The following is a 24,739-nucleotide window of genomic DNA, read 5'->3' as shown; positions in this document are numbered from 1 at the left end:
CACATAAAGATAATGTTATCTTTAAATATGCTACCATGTTTTGCTTCTGATTTACTGATTAATGTAGGCATCACAAATTAATAGTTTTGATTGTTTTTGGTCAGGCATTAGGGTGCCCCGATGAGGCGTGACGCAGTAACGTCGGGTCCTTTTCCCACAACGCAGAAAACTGAAAGCAAAAATCACTACGGATCCACTGCAATTCATCTACATTTACTTTATAAATCCGACATAAACCGTCTTAAAATGTTCATTGCGTCGGGGGATGTTGTTCCTTCGTTTAAAGGCTTTACTCTGCTAATGGTAAGTGAGTTATTTGTCGCCTTTAGTATATCGGCGTCATCATCATGACAAACACGTGCTGCAGTTATCAAACTCTTGTGATTGTTTAGCCTGCAGTCTCCGTTGGAAATGTGGGGCAGCTCGCCGTGGATCTCCTCATCTCAACACTGAATATGCCCCGAGTGGGGTACTTCCACACAGACTGCGTCACTCCCATGGCTGGGAACAACCCCTACAGCGCATCTGCGGAGCTCAGCACCAGCGCGGAGGGTAACACTGCTGCTATTACAGTCAGTGATCCATGAGGATGAGCTGTTCATGCATGTACAGAAGCTGATGCTGTGTATGAATGTGTGTGTGTGCAGTGTACTCTCACAGTGACTTAAAGCTGGCTGTGCTGCAGATCAGGACACCCATCATTCAGGTCAGTCATGTGCATTTATACACTTCATCAGACTAAAAATATATGCTCTTAAAAATAAACGTGCTTAAAAGATTCTTCATAGGTTTCATAAAGAACCATTCAGTCAAAGGTTCTTTATAGAACCATCTCTTTCTTACCTTTTTATAATCTGAAGAGTCTTCGTTTGCCACAAAGAACGTTTTGTGAAACGGAAAGGTTCTTCAGATGTTAAAGGTTCTCTGTGGAACCATTTAGACCTGCGTTTCCTGATAACGGTGTCTCTTGGCGCGCTACGAAGACTCTAAGGCTATACCTTTCCTAGGTGTGTTCCCCGAACTATACCTTAGGATGCTGCTTAAGGTAAACCTTCTTGCGTGTGACGTTAGCAGGTGCTGTCCATTGCGGTGGTGCTGAATAGGTTGATATCGATGGCTCGAGAATCTATATGCAGGAGCTCCTAGCGTTATAGAGTGGGTAAAGTATTGAGAAAGCGATGTTCATGATAAAGAAGCGCTTTAGAAATAGTAGAAATTGCAGTTATCGGGGCTCACTGCATTTATAAAATAATCCAAATTGCAAACTAAATGCAACCTTGGATATCATATATATATATATATATATATATATATATATATATATATATATATATATATATATATATGCTATGTACATATAATTTTGCAAGTGCGAACCTGCAACCTCTTGGCCAAAAGTAGGCTATTCTGCCTTAACCAGCTACATTAACTGGCTGTTTAGCTTCGCTTGCTTTTGAAAGGGTAATTTATATTATCTTGTTCATGTGTATTATGAAGGCCTGGTCGAGCACTGATGGGGTGGCGATGGGGACAAGTGTCCCGTCCATAAGGCCAATTACTCACAGGACACCCACAATGGCATGGAAGCCTTGATGTGCCTCCATCACTTCGTGCCTGGCTAAAGGCATACATATATAAACGGTGGCGTGACGGAGCAGGATGTTTGCCACACTGAGGTCTTACTCAGCCCATATCCATCCTCAACCACCTCCAGAAAACTCCCCAGAGAGCCACCAGCAGCTGAATTTCAGGCCTTAGGTGCTAGCTCCGTCGAGTTTGTCTTGACAAAGTTGGACCAACAAAAAGCTGCTGAATTTGCTCCTGTGGCAGGCGAAATTTTTGTAGCATTTTATCTGATATGGAAGCCAGGGGACTAAAGTTTTCTTTTATGAAATAATGCACATACACTTACTGGCTCCACGGACGTAGCCGTCTTTGATTTAGGACAACTATTCGCTGTCTCGCTGCCATATAGTTTGACCAAACTCCCCATCGCATTCATTCCCTTTAAATAGACTCCTAATTATAAGGGTTTGCCAGCCGATGTGCCTTTCTATATTATAATGGAAAAACTAACATTCAGCTAATATAACAACTAACATTATTTGGAAATATTTAGTTTTATTCTATCAGTACTTTACTGATAGATATGTTGTTTAAATCAAATCTGTTAATTTAAATGCATTTTATTTGATAAAATTCTATTCATTATTTTAATAAATTAAACAATTATTTGGTTAAATCAAAGTTACACATTTGTTTATTTAATTATTTGAATTGTAATTATTTGAATGTAGTTAATTGTATTTAGTATTAATTTATATTTACAATTGTTTTTCTATTATTTTTTTCCTCTGTCCCTGGTCCCCAGTTTGAAAACCCCTGTCTCGGGTGGCCGATTTAAAGGCGATAAACATGATATCGGACAATTTAACACGTGCTGCAATTCATTTTTGAAACATAACATTTACTGAAATAAATTTTAATTTGATTTTGAAAATGAATCGATATGAAAAATACTTGTACTTGGAAAAAAAAATACTTGTAATACTTTTTCATTAGTGCTGTCAAACGATTAATCGCATCCAAAAATAAAAGTTTTTGTTGTGTGTACTGTGTATATTTATGTATATATAAATACACACACATACATGTATATATTTTTAAAATATTTACATGTATATATTTATAGATTAATTGCGATAAATCATTTGACAGCACTTTTTTCATATAGCATTTACTTAATTTGTCTAACATTTCTTTCTAACAATTTATCCGTCTAATAATTAGACAGAATGGCTAAACAAAAAACTAAAGGCAATTGAAACCCAGAGGTCGTTTGGATTCTCAGAAATGTAAAAAAAAAAAAAAAGTCCTGGTGCAGTCAAAATAAAAGCTGCTTCTAATGCTTATCGGTCTGCGATGATTATTAAAAAAAAATCCAAATGTCAGCCATTACATCAGTTGCCCACTTAATCAGTTTATTTCAGTTGCACATGACTCTTTGCTATTTACTGTTGTTCTTAGACAAAGGTCAAATCTTTCCGAAAGCTGATGGTTTCCTGGATCAAGAGCAGTGGATTCCTCAGGAGTGTGCTACTGTCCAGCAGTCACGCGTATCACAGAGATGACCAACAGCTTCATGGGTAATCAATACTGAGGACAGAGAAGATGCATGCAAATATATGCCACGTATTTCTGCTTCACAAACGTATTTGGACACGTAAGCCACACACAAAATTGGATAAATGCCAATAGGTAGCACATTTTTCAATCGATACATTTAATGTAAATATATTTTAAACCATAAAACACTTTACTTATCAAAATCAAAAAGTACTCTGCCACTTTCAAACCTTAGTGGATGATGTTGATAACTAATGTGATTCTTTGCACCGGTGGTAACTCTGTTAGGACACCTGTGTGAACTTGAGAAGAACTTTATATATCCACTAGAAATCACCCAATAATACCCAATGGTTTAAATATTTTAGTGTTACTAGCAGTGTTGAGGGTAATCATTACAAGTAATCAAAGTTACATATTTAGATTACTTTTTTTAAAGTAACTAGCAAAGTAACGCATTACTTTTAAATTTAAGTAACTTTTTTCCCATTTATTCACTGGCTCCTCTCTTTTGGTGAAGAACCACTTCCTTCAGTCTGAGGCCGAGTCATTTCACTTTAGGTGTAAAAAGGGCCTTTAACAGTTGCCAAAAATATAACTTTTTTTTTTGTTGTTATAAAAAAACAAATCAACAAGCCCAGTCCAGGGGACAAAAAGTAATGCAACGCATTACTTTCCATAAAGCATAACTAAGTAATGCAATTATTATTATTTTTTAGGGAGTAACGCAATATTCTAATGCATTACTTTTAAAAAAGTAACTTTCCCCAACACAGGTTCCTTGTATTCAAATGTTATGGTTTGCTGAACTTTTATTTGCGCAGCTCTCCTCTGCGGTACCTGCTGACCCCGTCTCTGCAGAAGGAGGAGGCTCAGAGGGTGGAGGAGCTGGGATGGAGGGAGATGGAGAGGATCAGTCCGTTTCCCGGGATCTCTGACTCAGAGCAGCGGCTCTACATTCCCGGAGGAGGAGTGACCAAAGCCCTTTACACAGACTGGTAAAAACAGCATAAATCAAACAATTCTGTCAAATCTGTAATTGTGAATCCGGCCAATGGAGGTTTTTTTTTTTGTCTGGTCAGCTGCACAGAGGACATCTCTCTGGCAGTAATGCTGATCTTCTGCTCAGAAGGAGACAACATCCCTGATGCGTTTGCTCTCGTTAACCATCTCAACGACTGGCTCCATCTGCTGGAAAAACCTGTAAGTGTGAGAAAATGCAGTGAATATGAATAATGAACTGAGCTTTCAAAACTTGTCCAGAATGGCACGTTACCTTAGAAGTATGTGGTTACAGAATTTCAGAAGTGAAGTTTTTTTCTGTCTAGACTGAACGTTGTTGTTGTTTTCTCTCAGACGCAGGGTTCGGTGCAGTGGCGGGTTCCTCCCTCGTGGAGGCTGCTGTTTGGCAGCGGTATCCCTCCTCTTCTCTTCTGAAGCACGGCTGAAACATCACGTTTGCATATGGCTATGGCTGATGCAACTCTGCAGGTGTGACCATTTCAAACACGAACCAGAGAAATCACTGATGGACTGATGGTTGAGCGGTCAAACTGCACAAAGCGCTAAATACACAATTTGCTTGTAAATAAGTGAAATAGTACAGAAATAATAAGCTGTAGTATTATTTTTGCCAAATCATGTGTCCCGTGTAATTTTTTTTCTTTATAACGCTAGTCAGTTCTCATCGCTCTCCCAGCGGTGGATGACAGGATGGCTCTGGCTCTCTGCCACCTGAGTTTCCCAGCAGAGTAGCACTTCTTGTAATGTGACGTAGCTCTGAACCTGCTGGGACCAGTTGTGTGACATTCTTGTGGGAAGAAAGTGAAAACATTTAAAGCCCCTTCTGTATAGTTTGGCCATTTTTTCCCATTGTTGGTGCACCAGAAATTACCATGTTAGCAGTGTCAAGTCATGTCCCATCATGACTGTCTGAAACAGCACAGAGTGTGACAAATGAAACGTCAAGTGCCGAATCAAACAAAAACAACCAAGAAATGTCCAGATCATATACCACCTTTTGGGGTTAGTAAGATTTTAAGGGGTTCAAGTGTGTAGCTTGTTAGAATGGCAAAGGATCAGCAATCTCCACCTAGAACTGACTGGACAGACCAAACCGTAAGTCGTAGAGACGTTAATCTTGGAGGTATGGTAGTACTCTCACCAGCTACAACATGACCAAGGCTCGTCCCAATCGGCCTGAAGGAGGCACTACATTGATCAAAAGTATAAAATCGCTCATAACTCCTAAGCTGTTAGTTGCGGTCTCAAGGGTGAAATATTCATGTATTTTGGATACATTTTTTTTTTTTGAAAAACTTACTTTTGCTAACGAGTTTGAGGTTTTTCGCCTGATCAAAACCAAACCAGTGCAGACACGGAGAGTGAAACTCTTATCAAAAAAAGTTGCAAAGGCCAAAACATTCAAAAGGGGTAGGGCCACTTTTACTAACATGGCTATAAACTCAGTGGGCCTGTTTGACTCACGGCCCAAATTTCGAGATATTTGAAAGAAAATGGAGATATTTGACGGAGATATTTGAAAGAAAATGGCTCCAGGGATGATGCATTTTTCAAGGGGCGTAAACGATTGTATATTGTGTGGATTTTCACACAATGGTTGTTTTCCACTACACTTTTAGACATGCACTCACAAACTTCCCCTCAGGGGAATCCCGGCTGCAATTTTGAAGTGCGAGGTAAGTTTATACGGACAGACCCTCGACCTTGTCCGAGGGAGCAAGTCTACTTTATATGCATACTTCAGGCCACTCCATCGACCACAATGCAACACAATTTGGACTTCATCGTAGATCAAACAACTATAATATATAAATAATTTTTTTAAACATTTACAATCGCCCAAGCATACGTAAATGCATATAGAACGTTGCATCAAACTCATTTGTAAGGGGAAAAGAAATGTAAGTAATAAACCAACTCCATAGTGGATTCTAAGTGATCAAGGGCGAAAGATGTTCCAGTTCAGCCCATTCCAAGGGTTCTGGCAGTAGTGGGCACTCATGCAATGTTTTCAATGACGTACATAAGAGTAAATGAGACGGAGGGAAGTTAGCGAGTGAAGGGCATAAAACCTTGACCGAAACGCAGCCAACGTAATTTGATAGTCCTCTTTCAAAACAGCTTCGCCTCTAGAAGCGCTTTCTATTCATCAAACAATCCTGAAAGAAATGCATTGCGGTTTCCACCAAAAAAAACTTTCAACATTGATAATAATCAGAAATGTTTTTGAGCAGCAAATCGGCATAGAATGATTTTTGAAGGATCATGTGACACTGAAGACTGAAGTACTGACGCTGAATATTCATCTTCACATCACAGGAATAAATTACATTTTACAATATGTAAAACATTTTTTTCAATCCTTAGTGAGAAGCGAATTTCAAAAACATTAATAAAATTTCCGACCCCAATCTGTGCTTGTATTACAGTAAATGTGTTTAACTGTAATGAAAATAGCCAACAAAAAAAGCTTAAAGCTCTTAAAATTTAACTGATTAATACACTGGATGCGTCTTGTGAGACTGTGTAATATGATACAGTATGACTAGTTTAGTTTGCAGAGACCTTTAAATGAGTCATAATTTTAGCCTGATGTGATGCGTGACTGTTTGGAAGAAGTGAATGAAACAACGCATTGTTACAGAAACTAAATGATAGCAGTTTTATTCATGGCTCCTACTCTTGGATAAAGAAAAGTAAGACTCTTCAACACTCAGACACTGCTGGTTTGTTCTGTGTGTCTCAATCAAATGCAATGTCTGTTCATTATTTTGTACAATCAAATTTTTTTTTTTTTACATCTCATAAGGTACACTATGTACACAATGTGAGCACTCTTCAGCATAAGATGTCATCTAACAATCTCACAAACTGGTTTTGAGCATAAAGCCCTGTAGATATGATAGGAAATTTCAAGTAATTTCATATAAAAAATAGAGCATTTCATTTTGCCTCTGAAAAAAAGTTGTCTAAAAATACAATGTGAACAGCATTAGAAATGCATAGACCTACTTCAGATCCTGCTGCTTTAAAAAAAAAAAAAAAAAAAGTAAAAAAAAAAAGACTAAATAGGTCCAATGAAATTAAAACCAATCCAAACCATGGCGATACGCTGTCCTCGTGATATTACAGTGTTTCATCCACAGATATAGTGCTGGTGTGTGCTGTTGTTCGGAGTGGAGAAACCTTCTTGAAGAGTTCATGCTGTAAACGACTTCTGAAAACACAGGGGTGGATGGGAGAGCATTATGGGATGAAGATCTCTTGCTGAGGTTGCCATGGATTTAGGAGTCACTGGTTGTTCTCGCTCTGTCAATACAATCACAAATCACAGTCAAATACGTAATATTTCAATCACAATGTTAACAGGCTACTTCACCCAAAAAACATTCACTTGCCCTCATTTGGTTCTAAACCTGCAGGATTGACACTCTTCTATGAACAAGCAGCAGAATTGCTGATGTTCCCTAATAGGACATGGGCTGCTGAGCTCCAAAACACAAGTGGGAACTGAAGCAATTCTTGCTGGTACCTCATGAACAACTGTGTTAAACATAACAGACAATGAAGGCATTTTTTGAGGATTAGGCCTAGGAATGAGGCTGAATATGGCCTCATGATTTAAAAATGCACAATGCAATTTGATTATCAGTGTATGTCACTTCAAAGCCATGCTAAATTACATCTACTCTGACTCGTCAATAGAAATAGAATAAGCAGGTTTAATATCCCAGTATTAGAGGTAACTGCATTCACATTTGCATGCATCCAACTTTAAACATGTTCACTGCTAATGCATCCTATGCAAATACATTTCTCCTGCATCTGTGCTGCATGAGTGACAGAATGTTCATTTTTTGGGTGATCCCCCTTAAGAGGCACATTCAATATTTGCACAATTTTTCTTCTAAGCTCTGCCTCCGATTGACATTCTATTAGGAATAACGTGGTGTGATGGCACAGTGGATAAGACACATGCCTTTGGTGTGAGAGACCCGGGTTCGAATCCACTGTGAGACACCAATGTGTCCCTGAGCAAGACACTTAACCCCTAGTTGCTCCAGAGGCGTGCGACCTCTGACATATATAGCAATTGTAAGTCGCTTTGGATAAAAGCGTCAGCTAAATGAATAAATGTAAATGTAAATGTATAACAGGTTGGTAATGTCCCACCATGCAGCAGAGACATTAACGACCAATAAGGACCAAGCTCTTATGATTACTGTGGCAAAATGGTATTCAGTATTGGTAGACTGTTCTCTACACCTTGTTTGCCCCTTTGCCTTCAGTGGTTCAAATGTTGGGTTAAAAAATTATGAGTTTAGACCAGTGATTCTCAACATTTTTGATCCCCTTTGTCTGAGAATACATCGAAAGGCTTTCCTATCCGGGCTGATATGCATTTCTGTTGTAATAAAAAATAAAATCTATGATTTCAGTTTAATGTTGTACTATTTTTTAAGTTGCTTTAGTTGAGAAGCGCTGGTTTAGACTATTTTGTCCATCTTTATTCACCTGACTGATACAAATATTTATCCATTCATCCAATGACAAATATTTAGTGGGATCATTTCACAGCTGCTGCAATTCCAATGATGTGAAAAGGAAATTACTTTATGCTTAAAAATCTTGTTATGCATGCATCCTTTATGGCCTGATTCAGAATGGCAGAATAAAACAAACATATACAGTGGGGAAAATAAGTATTTGATACACTGCCGATTTTTCAAGTTTTCCCCACTTACAAAAAGAATGGAGAGATCTGTAATTGTCATCGTAGGTACACCTCAACTGTGAGACACAGAATATAAAAAAAATTTCTGAAAATCACATTGTATGATTATTAAATAATAATTTTTTTTTTTTAAATAATTAACATTTTATTGCATGAAATAAGTATTTGATCACCTACCAACCAGCAAGAATTCTGGCTCTCACAAACCTGTTAGTTTGTCTTTAAGAAGCCCTCCTATCCTCCACTCATTACCTGTATTAATTGCACCTGTTTGAACTCGTTACCTGACACCTGTTCACACACTCAATCAATCAGACTCCAACCTCTCCACTATGGCCAAGACCAAAGAGCTGTTTAAGGACACTAGGCACAAAATTGTAGACCTGCACAAGGCTGGGATGGGCTACAGGACAACAGGCAAACAGCTTGGTGAGAAGGCAACAACTGTTGGCGCAATTATTAGAAAATGGAAGAAATTCAAGATGACAGTCAATCTCCCTCGGACTGGGGCTCCATGCAAGATCTCGCCTTGTGGAGTATCAATGACCCTGAGAAAGGTGAGGGATCAGCCTAGAACTACATGGGAGGACCTGGTCAATGACCTGAAGAGAGCTGGGACCACAGTCTCAACTGTTACCGTTAGTAACACACTACACCGTCATGGATTAAAATCCTGCATCGTGCGCAAGGTCCCCCTGCTCAAGCCAGCACATGTCCAGGCCCGTCTGAAGTTTGCCAAAGACCACCTGGATGATCCAAGGTCATGTGGTCAGATGAGACCAAAATAGAACTTTTTGGTATAAAGTCCACTCGCCGTGTTTGGAGGAAGAAGGATGAGTACAAGCCCAAGAACACCATCCCAACCGTGAAGCATGGGGGTGGAAACATCATGCTTTGGGGGGTGCTTTTCTGCAAAGGGGACAGGACGACTGCACCGTATTGAGGGGTGGGTGGATGGGGCCATGTATCGCGAGATTTTGGGCAACAACCTCCTTCCCTCAGTAAGAGCATTGAAGATGGGTCGTGGCTGGGTCTTCCAGCATGACAATGACCCCAAACACACAGCAAGGGCAACTAAGGAGTAAGAAGACTTTCAAGGTCCTGGAGTGGCCTAGCCAGTCTCCAGACCTGAACCCAATAGAAAATCTATGGAGGGACCTGAAACTCCGTGTTGCCCAGCGACAGCCCCAAAACCTGAAAGATCTGGAGAAGACCTGTATGGAGGAGTGGGCCAAAATCCCTGCTGCAGTGTGTGCAAACCTGGTCAAGAACTACAGGAAACGTCTGAACTCTGTAATTGTAAACAAAGGTTTCTGTACCAAATATTAAGTTCTATTTTTCTATTGTATCAAATACTTATTTCATGCAATAAAATGGAAATTAATTATTAAAAAACATCATACAATGTGATTTTCTGGATTTAGTTTTTAATATTCTGTCTCTCACAGTTGAGGTGTACCTACGATGAAAATTACAGATCTCTCCATTCTTTGTAAGTGGGGAAAACTTGAAAAATCGGCAGTGTATCAAATACTTATTTGCCCCACTGTATATGAAAAATAAAGAAATAAATCTACTTTAGTTACAATTAACCAAACAAAACACACTTTTAGCTCAGTCTGCAGAAAGTGTTGCACGCAAACCACACACACACACGTTTCTGTGAATTTTGGGGACTTTCCATAGACTTCTATTATGTTTATACTGACCAAATGATATTTTTTATCCCCTACCCCAACCCTACCCTTTACAGAAAACCTATTTGCCTTGTTACACTTTCAGATAAACATCACTTGATACGTTTATTTAATCTCATTCAAGTAGAGAAAGAAAAACATCACACCATGCTGAAGCTTAGTCTTAAAATGCCAACGGCCATGGGAACAGCAGCAAGCTCCAAACCAGCACATCACCACAGCACACAAGGCCCGTGTCTGACTCTCACATACAGCCTGAGGATTTTGAGGAACCCGGACAAGCTTGTCTTTACAAAAATCCTGCAGATGCATCATTGCTGCCTCATTGGGGAGGATTCCCAACAGGGCAGCACTCGCTGTGTCATGTACAGCAAATACAGCCCAGACTGCAACCACAATATAAGACACAATTACACAACGCTGACCTGACACAACTCACTGATCAAATGCAGCATGAGCTTAGTGCTGGGCGGTATACCGGTTCATACTGAATACTGCAGTTTAATTTTCTTATGATGTGAATTGTTAAAATACAGCAATACAGTATGTCGTTTAAATAACGTTCGGAACGCGACACTGTTTGAGAGGGGTTTCTTTTCACTGTTGCACTGTGGTGAGGGCACAGCTGTAATTGTTACTAAGTGTGAAAGTTCTGAAACTGAAGCTGTAGAATGTGATGACACAGAAGAACTTATCCACAATATCCTCAATGACCACCACAAATATCCATTGCCCTCTGCCTTCAGCTCCCTAGTCTCAAACACACGAGCGCGACTAGCACTATATTCAGAAACTTTTAGACCCTTTTACAGGGTTCCTACACATTTTCCATTTCAAAATTCCACACTTTTCCAGACTCAAATTTCCAAACCTCTCTGTAGGTTTATATGTATTTAACATAAATGGTTCATTGAGCATTATTTTCAGCTTTATGTTTGGTATATAGTACAGTAATCTGTAAATATTTTTATTTTCTCAAGGTTTTTTTCATTGATTTTCTCAAAGTGACAACATACAGAGTCATTAAAAACAAAATACAGACTTTTACATGCACACAAGAAACTTTTTTTGTGCCTTCGAGAAACTATTCACATGTGCATGAGAATGTTTTGTATGCTTACGCATTACAATTTCTAGTTTTATATAACCCATTTCCTTTGTGTATCACTGCCATTTTACAATGAATAAAAATATAGCATGGATGCACATGAATTAATAGAGATCTACTCGCTCAATATTTTGCTTTTCTTATGGTAGTACCTCTAATATCAAGGCCTAATGTCTAATTTAACATCCTCTGTGGTGATGGAGAAACTATGACATGAAATGGGCTGATGGCATAACAAGGGTCTATAAAAAAGTCTGGTACTGTAAAAAAAAGTGTTTAAGATTTGGCTTTTATTAGGGCAGTATGCCATATTTCAAGGCCTTAGGTCTCTTTAACGCATAGTCAGTGTCGGCCAAGAAACCACACCGCTAAATGGGCTGATGGAACAACAGGTGGCTCAGTGTGCATTGTCCTATATGCTAAATTTAATGGTTTCTCCTACGAACATAAAAGTCTATATTTTTTATTTTTGCAAAGGTCCTTGAGTTATCTAATACGGTGCTAAGAATATAGTGTGAAGAAACCCAAAATGCTTCTAACCTGCATTTTGCATAATGAAAAAGTGCACCCTGAATTCATTCAATCATATTTGACGATCACCAAAGAATAGGGATGTAACGATTAACCACGAGCCGGTTGAAAATCGATTCATATATATGTGACGATTCAAATCGGTTGAGATGCTAAACAAAATCGCGATTCAATTAGAGGTAGGGGTTTATATGAATGTATGGAACTTACTGTCTTTAGAAAAGTGCAGATATATTTTATATAGTTTCACAAAACTGAAGTCAGACCATTCTGTTTTTGCTTCAAATTTCGAAATTATACAATCTAATTTAGATTATGAATGTATGCAGCATCTTTGTTTGGATCATGATTAAAATGCAGTGGTTGCAATATAGCCAAAATCACAGCATAGCCGCTCTTTAGTGTAGATGCATGTTGATTTTATCAGATGATGTCACGATTATAAATGAGTGCGACTCCTGGTTAACATGTAGGATATTAATGGGTCTGTTTAGTCACTATTTAGTGTGGAATATTTCTACAATATTCATTCATCATGACAGTAAAATAAGGCATTTTAAGTCAAGCTGACTACTGCAGTATTTCCTCTCTCAATCAGTAGAAAATGTGGTTAAAACCTGGTCATGCATGGAAAAAAACCCTGTCATATACTGTGAAACCGGTAAAATTTCGAAAAATAAAGAGAATTTTTGGTCATACCGCCCAGCACTACATGACCTCCATTTTTTCAAAATCACTGAAGGATCAATCTCATAAAAATGGCTTGGTCACATTTCACCCCAAAAATAAGAAGATAAAAATAAGAAATCACATATTAGCTAAATATTAAAATTAAGACTATTTTAAAAACAATTTTCCCCCAAAATTCTCATTAGTGTAAATGTAAAAATAAAACTCACAGTAACAAGCAAGTAATGACATATTTAAATTACAAAGGTCATTTGTAAAGTACAGTTGTATAGACCATAATAGTATTTGTTATTCTGAAATACATATATTTTTTAAAGAAATCACTGTATACAGCAATGAGCATATAGGGGAAAAATCAGCTTGTCATGAAAATGTCAATGTAAAAACATCTACAAAGCTCTAAAATAGGCCATCAGAGCGATGATCACCCTCAGTCTGACTGCATCAGCATCAGCATCCCACTAACCAACTCAAAGCAACTCAGTTTAGATCACAGGGATGTCACACCTATGCACTGTTTTCTGAAATCTCACCCTCTTTGTCTGTCACATGCACCAACTAAGATCACTTGTGATGGGGGAATACTGTAAAGGTATACAAAATAATCCAAAATAATAAAACTATACATTTTATTATATTCATGTATTATTACTAAAGATAATAGTATCGTCAGTGATCAGTGATGCACCAGAATTAAAGGTTTCATTTAGATTTCATTTAAACAAAGTTTAGTTTTTTCTAGCTAACTATCAAGCTATCGAAACTGAATGGGCTTCCTTAGTTAAATGTAACATTACGTGACACTGTTTTCAAGCGGTTTTATCGACGAGATTTCAGTGCATTACTATCAGTGATGCCAGTTGAATCCACAAAAACACTGCACTTATCCTCACTGGTGTAACCGCACTACTTCTGGAGGGACTGTTAAATATCTGCTATAACTGACCCAAAATGCAACAGTCTGACCAAAGCAAGAAACATTAGTATAGTGGTTGGACAAAACAATGCGAAGAAGATCCAATTATTATAGGGCTTAATATAATTTGTGCAGGCTACAGTGAAAAGACAAATGTTGTGATTATCTTTTCGTTGTCTATATATTCTAAGTTGAAAGATAAGCTGTGTTTTAGTACAAGCCATGAATAAAATGGGTGACTTGTCAAACTTCCAAACAGGACAAACCATGGGAACCCGTTTAGCAGGAGCGTCTGTAACCTTAACAGCCCAACCGTTTGGTATTTTAAGAACAACGGTCTTTATAATTATGACTGCGTACGCAAAGCATGACAAGACTTCATCAGCAAAGTGATAGCAAACCTTATTCACTTTGAAGACCCTGTTTCCACAAAAAATTATGACAGAGAACTTTGCAAAGCCAACATCCGTGAAATAGCTGCAACTGCTCATACTTATTCATAGACACCACTGATAAAATGCAAAAAATATGGAGTCATGATCATAAAACCTAGACTCTTGTAGCACAAAGATGAACTTCAATATCTGCTATAGCCAGACAAAACTGACAATCAGCTAACTTAAATATTATCAAACCACTGTGGATTCGTTTTAGAGAGTGGAGTGAGAAGCCCATTCCTCCCTCATCAGCTCTAAAGCAACTGGAAGATATTTTTATAGACAACATTCTAATGGAGACTATTCAGATGTATGAATGAATCTATTCTAAGTTTAAAGCTTTATTACATGCAAATGGAAGAAAAACACTTTAATAAAGAAATATTGCCTATTTCCCAGATGTTCACATTATTTTGTCCAACCCCTGTATACCCTGATGACATGAGTCTGCAAATGGCTTGATCTCTAAATGGCCCAAAGACTAAATAATAACTATAGTGAGGCACGAGCATCTCAAATACTAAACACCAAATGACCTTATGAGAACTGAGTGGGTGAGAGAACTTGAGGCATCTGTGGCATTATAAGACACTACACACACATGAATAGACATGTTGAAATGATTCATCGTGTCAATGAGGAGTAGAACAAACAAAAAATAAAAATCACATTCCATCCAGACAGACCAGACAGTTTCACCTTTTTCTTTTCTTATCAGGGTCGGTGATCCTTGGTTTTGTCTGCTTCTGAGTCTTCTGCGTGGGGTTGGACATTTTCTCATCTCTTTGCCTTTTGCGAGCACTGGAGAAAAAAAAAGAAAAGAAAAAAAGTGAATATAACCTGAAAATCAAATACTCTAACGCAGGGATCCTCAAATCTGGCCCACTCCTGCAGAGTTTAGCTCGAACCCTAATTAAACACACCTGAGGATGCTAAGATCATTACAAAATGGAAAGATTTGAGGAAACCTGCTCTAACACACAGTTCTAACAAGGTCTCATTTTCAGTAAATAAGTGTTTTTCCTATTTGTCATCACTAAATGGAAAACTCTGGCCAAACAGAAACAAAAAATGAAACAAAGTGACAGAAAAAAAGAAAAGAAACAAACCAAGTGACAATGTCTTGTTGCATGTTGCTTCTGTGGTTTGTTAGGACAAAACCTCAGATAAATATCGAAGAGATGGTTTTAGCCTTGATACGCAAACACTGTGAAAAATGTTTTAATCTATTAATGACACAAATTGGGTGAATCTCATTGCAACATTTAACCCCATTTTGCATGGTGACATTTTCTTGTCAGTTAAGCACATTTCTTCCCAAATTTTTATTATCATAATGCCTCATAGATATTGCAGCTTTTATTCTGAAAATATTGTTTTATATATTATTTATATATAAAACTGCATATTTTTCAGTAATACCACCATGTTAAAAAAATAAATAAATATATATATATAAAATCACATCACTGTAATGTAATGAGTTGTTTGTTTAAAATGTGTGGTAAAAAACACTAAACAATGCAAAAATGTAAATATGCCTTTTCTTAACTATATGATATTTCTTAGTCTATTTTGTATTTCTAGTGACATACTGCCAAGTATGGTGACCCATAATCGGAATTCGTGCTCTGCATTTAACCCATCCAACATGCACACACACACACAGCAGTGAACACACACACACAGCAGTGAACACACACACACACACAGCAGTGAACACACACACACACAGCAGTGAACACACACACACACAGCAGTGAACACACACACACACACACACACACAGCAGTGAACACACACACACACACAGCAGTGAACACACACACACAGCAGTGAACACACACACACAGCAGTGAACACACACCCGGAGCAGTGGGCAGCCATTTATGCTGCGGCGCCCGGGGAGCAGTTGGGGGTTCGGTGCCTTGCTCAAGGGCACCTCAGTCGTGGTATTGAGGGTGGAGAGAGCTGGACATTCACTCCCCCCACCTACAATCCCTGCCGGCCACGAACCCGAACCTTTGGATTACAAGTCCTAACCATTGACTCTCTAACTATTAGGCCACGACTTCCCCACAATGTATGGTGTAATATGAAAAATTGACACTCATTCCATTAAAATTAATCTCATTATAGAAGCAAATCAGTAATCCAACCATTTTAAAACATTAAACAAATGCTAAAATAATCCTGTGACCGGTTGCATAAACTGCTTAGACTAGTTTTACAAGTTAGTCTAATTTAATTAGAAGATTTATCATTACTTTTTATAGTTTATAAACGCAAACTGGCCTAATTTGAATTTGAAAAGTAAGACCGATCACCCCTTGGTTAACTGCTAGTTGGTCAGACTAGTTCTTAAGACACAGTCTTAACATAGTAGTGTTATTTGTGCAAGTCAGTGGAAGCTGGAATTTGGCAACTAATTTCAGCATCTGAAATCATGCTCGATGAATGCCAATTCCTTACTGGCCACATGCACTTTTGGAAACACCAAATTTAACGTGTATAGTGTCTTGCTACATACTTTGTTTCAGCATCTCTGTCTGATTCTTTATTGGGGGTCTCCAGGCCTGTTTTCTTTCCTGTCTTTGGGTCCATCCCGTCCTCCAGACGAGACAGTTTGCTGCCGTTGTAGCGTTCTGTGCATTTAGGAGGCTGTGGTGGCGGGGGAGACTCGGACAGGGGCTCTTGGTCCTCTCTGGAGAGCTCTCGCCACTGTTTCTGCACGCACATAAATAACCAAATCAATATCTTCAGCATAAACACAAACACAGTAAGTCTACTCCAGGGTCCACTTAATAATAATTCTGTTGAAAATACTCTGGTGTTGACATGCCTGCACAGATGAGTCTCCCATAATGTACTTGGCACCTTCCAGCACAGCCATGTACGAGAAACGCAGCTGGTCGGGGGTCTGAATCAAACCCATCCTATACTTCCTCATGTCTAGGAGAATCTTTTTGATGTCCACCGCCAGTGGGTCTTTCCTTTTGTCCATCTGAACACATCAGTCATAGCAGAAAAGAAAAGCAGTGGTTAATTACCTCTGAGTGGGTGACAAACATGACAAAAAACATAAGCGCTAAACCTCATGATAACACAATACTCATGATGTGGCATCACTGCCGGCTATACGTAGTCTAATCATTTGAGACTGTAGTAATATTGCTGTCTAACTCAAAAATGTTTGTCCCAGCCAGTTTACTTCATGGAAAGACTCAATATTTAATAATATTACCAATCTTAACTTTGAACACATTTGACTGGATGTTGATATAAAGGCTAAAATGCTTAAAATCAGACATTACAAAAAGCTTAGGAAGTAATTGTCTTTTTTGTCTCCATATAACTAAAAGAAAGACTTTCAGTGACCTACAGTCCATAGCAAAACTCAAAATTGCTATGATAGTAGAAAAACACATTTGACAAACACAAGTGATCCAACTCACCAAAACGAGACAAGTGTCTACCAGAGAGAACGTTCCTGATCGGCCGATTCCTGCACTGCAGTGGACGACTGCTGGACCCTGGTCCATCCCGAGAGAGCCCAATTCCCGCACCTTAAACAGGAAATTCAAGAAGCTGGCTGGGGATTCTGGGACGCCAAAGTCAGGCCACGTGGTATAGTGAAAGTGATAGATCTGTCTAGTCTCCCCCGTCTAAGTGGATAAATTAATAATAATTAAAAAATAAACAAAACAGAAGAGACAAGAATTATACATAATATTGATATCGCTGCAGCATAGGATTGCAATTAAAATCTGCATAAGACATCAGATGGCATTCTGTGAGCAAGAACGTGATTTTCAGTGGTCAGTGTGTGAAACTTACATTTGCATTCTGGAGTTCCAGCACTCTGGTGGTGTAATATGACTTTACGTCCTCTGACACTAGTGTTACCACAAAGCGCATGTCACGGAACGACATCTCTCGTTCTTCTTGTGTCGGCCAATATTGTGCGCACTTTTCCTGCAATAAGGTATAAATAATGAAAAATAGAATAAAAAATGTATTTCCTTTGTTTAAAACTCATCTGTAAAAGCTAACAACTTACTGATCTTTCCTGAAATGTTGTATTAAAACCCAAAGGCTGGTAAAGATGTTGTAAATTTGTAAACACAACAGCCTGCATTGACTGTGCTGAGGGGTAAGTGCATAACTGAGACAAAACATTAAGAGAACAGAGATCCTACATAGAGTCATAAGATGCTTTAAGTTCTGTGATAGTCTTATGACTTCACTACAAATAACAGGATCAGCCTACAATGTCCAAAAACATATGACTGTGTGAAAACACTGGTTGGTTATTTTAATTTAACTGTCCAAAATGTTTTTTACCCATACAGTTTCAGTAACACCCACTAATGGCATTTGTCACCAAATATGCAATGATAAATAAAGTTGATGTGAGATGTTGAAGATAAAGAAAGATAATCTTAGAAAGATGATCTTTGCATTCATTTCAAGATGATTTTCTAATTTATTTTAAAAAGGGAAAATACCCTTGAAAATATTTTTTTTAATTTTAAACAGTCATTAAATCATGTTCATCATAAAACATATAAACTGCATTTATGTTTTTGTTTTAATTATTTGAATCCGCTTTTATTGTTAGATTTTCATTTATTCACAAAGTACTTTATTTTTATTATTTTTAATATTTCTATTTAACTTTATTTCAGCTTTAGTTTGAGAAATTTTAACACTTTCAAACAGTTTTAGTAATTCTATGTTTATAATTATTGACGTTTTTCCCATCTAATATTTATATTTTAGTTTAAGTTTCATTTCAAATAAAATAACTATTTTCAACAGTTGTCAAGAACAACACTGAACTTCTACACATATATTAGTTCTTTAATGATACGCTACTTACATAGACTCCCTAAGGTACACAGAGCTCTGTAATATGAACTAAGAGACAGACTTCACATTTCATTGTAGTATGAATGAGTGTAGAGACTGAAAGCTCTTAGAGTGGTGGTTTTAAAGAGAAAAGGTTTGGATCAATGACACTTACCGAGCCTTTCTCTATTACTCTGTTGAGCATTATAACAGCTTTGGTCTTCTGCTCCCAGATCATCAGCCAAAAGTGACCACAGGTGTTTTTCAGAGGACCCTGACAATACAGAAACACACACACAAAAAAAGTGAAGAATTAGTTGGGATGGGCCACAATAGTCACAAGAATGTGTCTTATGTAATACAGCTCCCTAGGAAATTTGAACCCAACTCCAGACTAATGTTTCAGAGCTTTCGTAAGACAGATGAGCTGACTAGTCATTGCGTATACACTGGCTGATTTTGAAAAACATGTCTCACACCATCTCTAGTAGTTACCTATGCAAAAATCATGTAATGCCAAAAAGTCTAGCACACCTACACAATTGTTGAAAAATATCAAAACTGCATCTCAAATGGCTGACTAATATTTTTGAGAGCGTGTGACCTTCGAAATGCAACCCACACAGTTTGGTTGTAATAGATATTTGTAAAACCTACCAGCTGCCTACATCATCCTGTAGTAACATCTCTGTAAAATAACTGCCAGAGATGGAGCGAATGTAACTTTATAGTGCTGATAAAGGTTTTACTAAAAGCTGCTAAGTTATTTACAATCCTGAGCAAAGCCATTTCACCGCAGTTTTCTATAAGGGGACCGTCCCTGCAATTAGTCCACTGAAAATAACTTCAGACAAAAAATGCCTGCTTAAGGCATCTTAGTCACACGTCAAAACAAAACCGTTCTAGCTCTGAAAACAATGAAAATATTTATTGAAGTCCTATGACTGTTTCTTCCCCCAATTCCTCACATTCATGTGAGAGCTAGTGTCATAGTTTTGACGTCAAGCTGTTTTTCCACGCATTCTCATAAACAGCACGAAATACACCAAATTATCATTTTTTGCCGTTTCTGCAGTTTTTTTTTTTTTAAATCAGAGTTAAAACTTTTTAAAGGACTACATTTTTACACAGTATGCACATACATATTGAAATCGGTTTATGTACTAATATATCAATACGTACAATTTAGAAGTCGATCAACATTGAAATTTTGATGATGCAATAATAATGCGTTTAAAGAAAGGCTATAAACAGATTATTGTGCTAGAAAAATATATATATTGAATATATTAAAAATTTTCTTTCTTTAGAAGACACGAAAAGTGAAGCTACAAGTGTTTACTTCATGTTAAATTTCAGGTACAGTTTCTTGTGTAAACAAAACACCAATAACATCCAGAAAAAAAAGCCTCTTATATGTTGTACTACTTTCAGCTGCTCATTTAAAAAGATAAGGGGTCAAATCTGCACCATCATAAACATCTACAACATATTACACCATAAACACTTTTAAGTAAATGTTTCAGAGCAGATCTAACACAATCTCCTGTCATAAACGTACAATATTAAGTGATTGTGAAGAACTGTGAATTGACAGGCCTGGAAAATGTGCAACAGAACCGCATTTTGACTTTGAACATGCAACGCTCGCATTTATTTTATGGATCACAGCCTTATTAAGTTTAATCATCACATTAGGCCATATCGTGATTCATGTTTTTCTGTCCCTAAATTCAAAATGATCATTTTAATGAAATTTGAAATAATGAAACTCTTTCAAACTTCACTTATGACATTTTAAGGACCCGCTCACCTGGGTAAGTATGTATCTTCTCTGGGCTTCTTCCATTACCACCAGGCTGGCATTGATGTAGTCATTTTCTGTGGTTTCTAATTTCACTCGACTGTGGTCAACTGATATGTTTGGAAAAAGTTAAACAATGTCAAACGCAACATTACAGGCCAGTTGCATTACAATGACAAGAGATGAGTCCCAATCTGGCGATACTTACACGGGCTCACATCTCTGTATCTGTTCCGATTGCGATTCTCTGGATACTTGGCCACTTTGAAAGCACATTCGTGTGATTGGTTGCGTATTTCCTGGAAAAGAAACACACTCAAACACTGAATATTTCCTAGAAAAGAGCTTCAAGACAACAGTTAAATCAAGTCATTACTGATTCATTAGGATCATCAAGTTTCATTTCAGTTAAATGCTCAAGCCCATGCCTGCAAACACAGGACAGGAAAAACACATTTAAAATAATTTAGCTGATCATGTCAGTTGCGACTGAACAGCTTCCAGAAGTGGTAACGTAATATTACTGGAAACATAAATCAAGGAAGCTACATGTTGTTTATTTAGTTACAGACAAACTCACTCAATGCAATTTTGAATGAGGCCTACAAATATATGCTTATTTAGCACTATAAGAGTAAAAGGTTTGAAAACAACTGAATAGACTTTAATGCTTTTTAAGCAGTAGAAGTATATTTTTATTTAATGTCATGTCAGCATCTTAGGCTATTTTCATGGCAAAAACAATACAAGTATAAAAAATACAATAAAATCAGCAAACAAACAAGTTATAAGTTTTTGGACATTTAAGACGTTTTAAGTACACACTGTTTAAGTGTGTAGGATACAAAATGTAAAGAAGACTACAGGAAAGTTTTAATGCTGTCCAGATGTTTTCAGTGTCCTGTCCAGTGGCTGTTCTGTTGTTTTCAGTGGTTAGGACGACATTTAATCAGCGATAATAGGAAAACGTAACAGTGTCTGTTTATAGTAAATAAACGTGAATAGGTCAGAAATAGCGAACAGCTGTTATTTGTATAAACGGAGGGAATGTGTTGCACTGTTGACCGAAGAATTAGGTCCCAAAACCTAGTGTGTTGCCTTCAAAATCAGCTTTTTTTGGCCATTAATGTCAGTTAAAACGTTGTATACTGTAAGCAGTTACGATACATTACGATCTCAGGCTAGATGTTGTTCAATTTAGACTGTGCTTTCTGTTGTTATGACAAAACAATACGTATAATAATAAAAAAGTAGAAGTTAAACAGACTACAATGCCCAAACATGTTGTCTATGTAGTTGGTTCGCTAGGTTTTGAGGCACAGTTACAGTTTCACTCACAAACACTGTAGTTTACAACAGAACCACCACAATAACATCCCGGCTTCACAGCTTCACTTTCATTTGATCCAATCTCAAAAACAGTCAAAAGGAGAACAGTGACAGCACACGGAATTGAAGTTTGTAAAGACACAAGGAGATAAAAAGACATTTCTCTCACGGCTAAATGTAGATTGCGTGGCTCATTAGCATGCTAGCCGTCTTAGCTTTACTTACTAAATAAAGGTTCTGCCAGCGGCTCTCTGAATCTATGTCCTCAAACTCCTGCTCCATGTCTGCGTCAGTTCCTTCCGCGTTAAGCTTGTTTTTTATTGAGAATGAGCGTCACAGCTGTAGAAATCGCTCATTTCTCGTCCTCACACCGAGCCGCTGAAACAGTCTGTCAGTGTTTGTCCGTGTCGCTGACATTTGCGACGAGAAGCTCAGACCCCTGCGCATGCGCGTTGAGGAGAGCGGCGCTCGTCTGCGCATGCGCAGTGAAAGCGCCTTCAAGATGTCAGAGCAGAGCGAACATCTGTCAATGATTTACCCTATATTTATTTATTTATTATTTCATATAAGTTTCTTTTGTGTTATAGTGCAATATTCACTTCAAGTCTCGTTGACATCAAAAATATAATTTGTCAAAGCATTATAAATGCAGACCTTCTGTTCGTATGGGCACCACTATAATAAGCAGATTGCTGAATTTCCGTATCAAATTAGCCTATACACTTAAATTGGGACCGAGTCAATGCAAAAATAAAATATAGCCTAATATATCTAATAAACTTTTTTTTTTTCCTGATATAGGCCTACTTTTATGATACTAGCTTGTTATTACTGCTTTTATAGGTTAATATTATCACAGTTATAAGTGGTACTGCATGCAAATATCAAATCTTACAGTTAATTGACAGTATTTAACTACTGAATAAGAAATATGAACTATAACTGTGGGAAAAACAATGTTCCTATATCAAATACTTCGAGCTGTGCTTCATCCTGTGGGGTGCAGCCAGATTAGATTACAATAAACTGAAGTGATTCTGTTCATGCAGTTTTGTTTTAGGTGTGTCGTGTTGTTGTCTGCCGCATGGTGGCATCCTTTTGTAGTCCCCAAAGTGTCCTTTTTGAAAAGACTGATAAATTGTTCAGAAAATACAGTTTTGTCAGAATCGTCCTCAAGGTTAAATCAGAACTTGAGAAAACATTTTTTTCTTCAAGCATGTTTGTCAAACCTTATAAATCCTACTCTTAATATTTATTTTCTTGAAAGTATTTCATACCATCATATTTTTTTTTATTCCACAAACTTCAAAGTAGGCTACATCAAGCCAAAAGTGTAAAAAAAACCAAAAAACAGTCAGCGAATGTGAGCATATTGTACCGTTACTTATCTGAGTGCACTGAATGACAGGATGTGGGTTTTCCACTGTCAATGATGTCAAGATGTCTCAGAAACAAATGCACTTTGTGGTACGAGAATATGCTACAAATGTCGTTTCACTCCTTTTTTTGCAACATTTTAAACATGAGGTTTCTGAACATTAAGTGGTGCTTTGCAAGATCTCTGTTCAAAGCTTCTGTATTTACAGATGTTCAGATGCATCTCTGCATTCATCCTCCATTAATGAAGATCTTTCACGAGGGGGTGTTGAACTTTGACCAGGATCCACCATTTCCACTCGTTCAGCTTCAGGTTCTTTGGTTCCTGATGCTTGGTGGGAACACCTTTTACATCCAATTATAAATAGGGGCAGAGAGCTCAGAAACAACATGGACAGTGCCACTATCTGAAGCAAAAAATAGTGTTACAATTTAAAGCATATGACAAAATGACTCTCATCTTCATCCACATCAAACAGAATTAAATCATCCCATTAATTCACTCACCTGCGAAGCATTTCGAAAGCCAAAAAATTCCATTTGCTTTTCAGTGATATTGTCAGTGATATTGATCAAAGGCTGACACCATGTTGTTGAAGCAGATATATCCGTGTGAACTGTCAGTCCTTCCCAGTAGGTTTTTGCACAGGCAAAGTATTGTCCATCGAAGAAGAGCAGCATGATCCAAACAGCAGCTGGAATGATGCAGGTCAAAGTGGAGAGCAGATACTTTGTTTTGCACTGTGGGCTCTGAATATAAAACATGAGTGCGCTGGAGAACAGAGCAGGAACCACAAAATACGCCATAGAAAACAACAGGTTCATCTTTGGATTACAAGGACATGCAAAGTCCATCTCCACGAGTTTCTCAAGTCCCACCATTAAAAAGCCAATAATTACATTTGAATAAAAAGGACTCTTCTTCAGCTGTTGTTTCAAGCATGCTATCCATTCCCTGCTCATTGTCTGTATTGTTAAGGTCGAGAGGTGTACAGACTAAAACTGAAAGTGATTGCTGGCAGACTTTTGTGCCTTCATATGTCTCTGAGACTCTTCGTGAGAAGCTCTGTGGTTGTGATGGAGAGATCTGACTTTCTGAAACAGTTTCATAAGGC

At 37.7% G+C, this 24,739-nt stretch overlaps 2 protein-coding genes across 3 annotated transcripts; one reads left to right on the top strand and one right to left on the bottom strand.

Annotated features, from left to right (window-relative positions):
* Positions 1-138: 138 nt before the first annotated feature.
* On the top strand, positions 139-8,591 carry LOC306885554 (proteasome assembly chaperone 2). 2 transcript variants are annotated; one of them, XR_013785559.1, is made up of 9 exons: positions 141-303; positions 393-552; positions 648-706; positions 3,028-3,146; positions 3,951-4,124; positions 4,209-4,329; positions 4,483-4,617; positions 7,296-8,098; positions 8,307-8,591. XR_013785559.1 is itself a non-coding variant. In XM_079442164.1 (7 exons), the coding sequence occupies exons 1-7, from the start codon at positions 247-249 to the stop codon at positions 4,561-4,563; spliced, it is 771 nt and encodes a 256-aa protein (XP_079298290.1). In that variant the 5' UTR covers positions 139-246; the 3' UTR covers positions 4,564-7,179. The 2 variants fall into 2 exon arrangements, 1 of the variants encoding a protein (XP_079298290.1); XM_079442164.1 differs by lacking the exons at positions 7,296-8,098; positions 8,307-8,591 and having other exon boundaries at positions 139-303; positions 4,483-7,179.
* On the bottom strand, positions 6,790-24,721 carry LOC306885553 (tyrosine-protein phosphatase non-receptor type 2-like). The gene is made up of 12 exons (XM_079442163.1): positions 24,132-24,721; positions 22,473-24,031; positions 21,127-21,217; positions 20,928-21,028; positions 19,290-19,388; positions 18,101-18,238; positions 17,719-17,928; positions 17,106-17,267; positions 16,794-16,990; positions 14,963-15,064; positions 10,834-10,967; positions 6,790-7,458 (listed from the first exon to the last, which is right to left on the bottom strand). Exons 2-11 carry the CDS (start codon positions 22,527-22,529, stop codon positions 10,943-10,945), a joined length of 1,182 nt encoding a protein of 393 aa, XP_079298289.1. The 5' UTR covers positions 22,530-24,031; positions 24,132-24,721; the 3' UTR covers positions 6,790-7,458; positions 10,834-10,942.
* Between the last annotated feature and the right edge of the window lie 18 nt (positions 24,722-24,739).

The sequence above is a fragment of the Barbus barbus genome (assembly GCF_936440315.1).
Source record: "Barbus barbus genome assembly, chromosome: 19".
NCBI lineage: Eukaryota > Metazoa > Chordata > Actinopteri > Cypriniformes > Cyprinidae > Barbus > Barbus barbus.
This window is presented reverse-complemented; position numbering and strand designations above follow the sequence as displayed.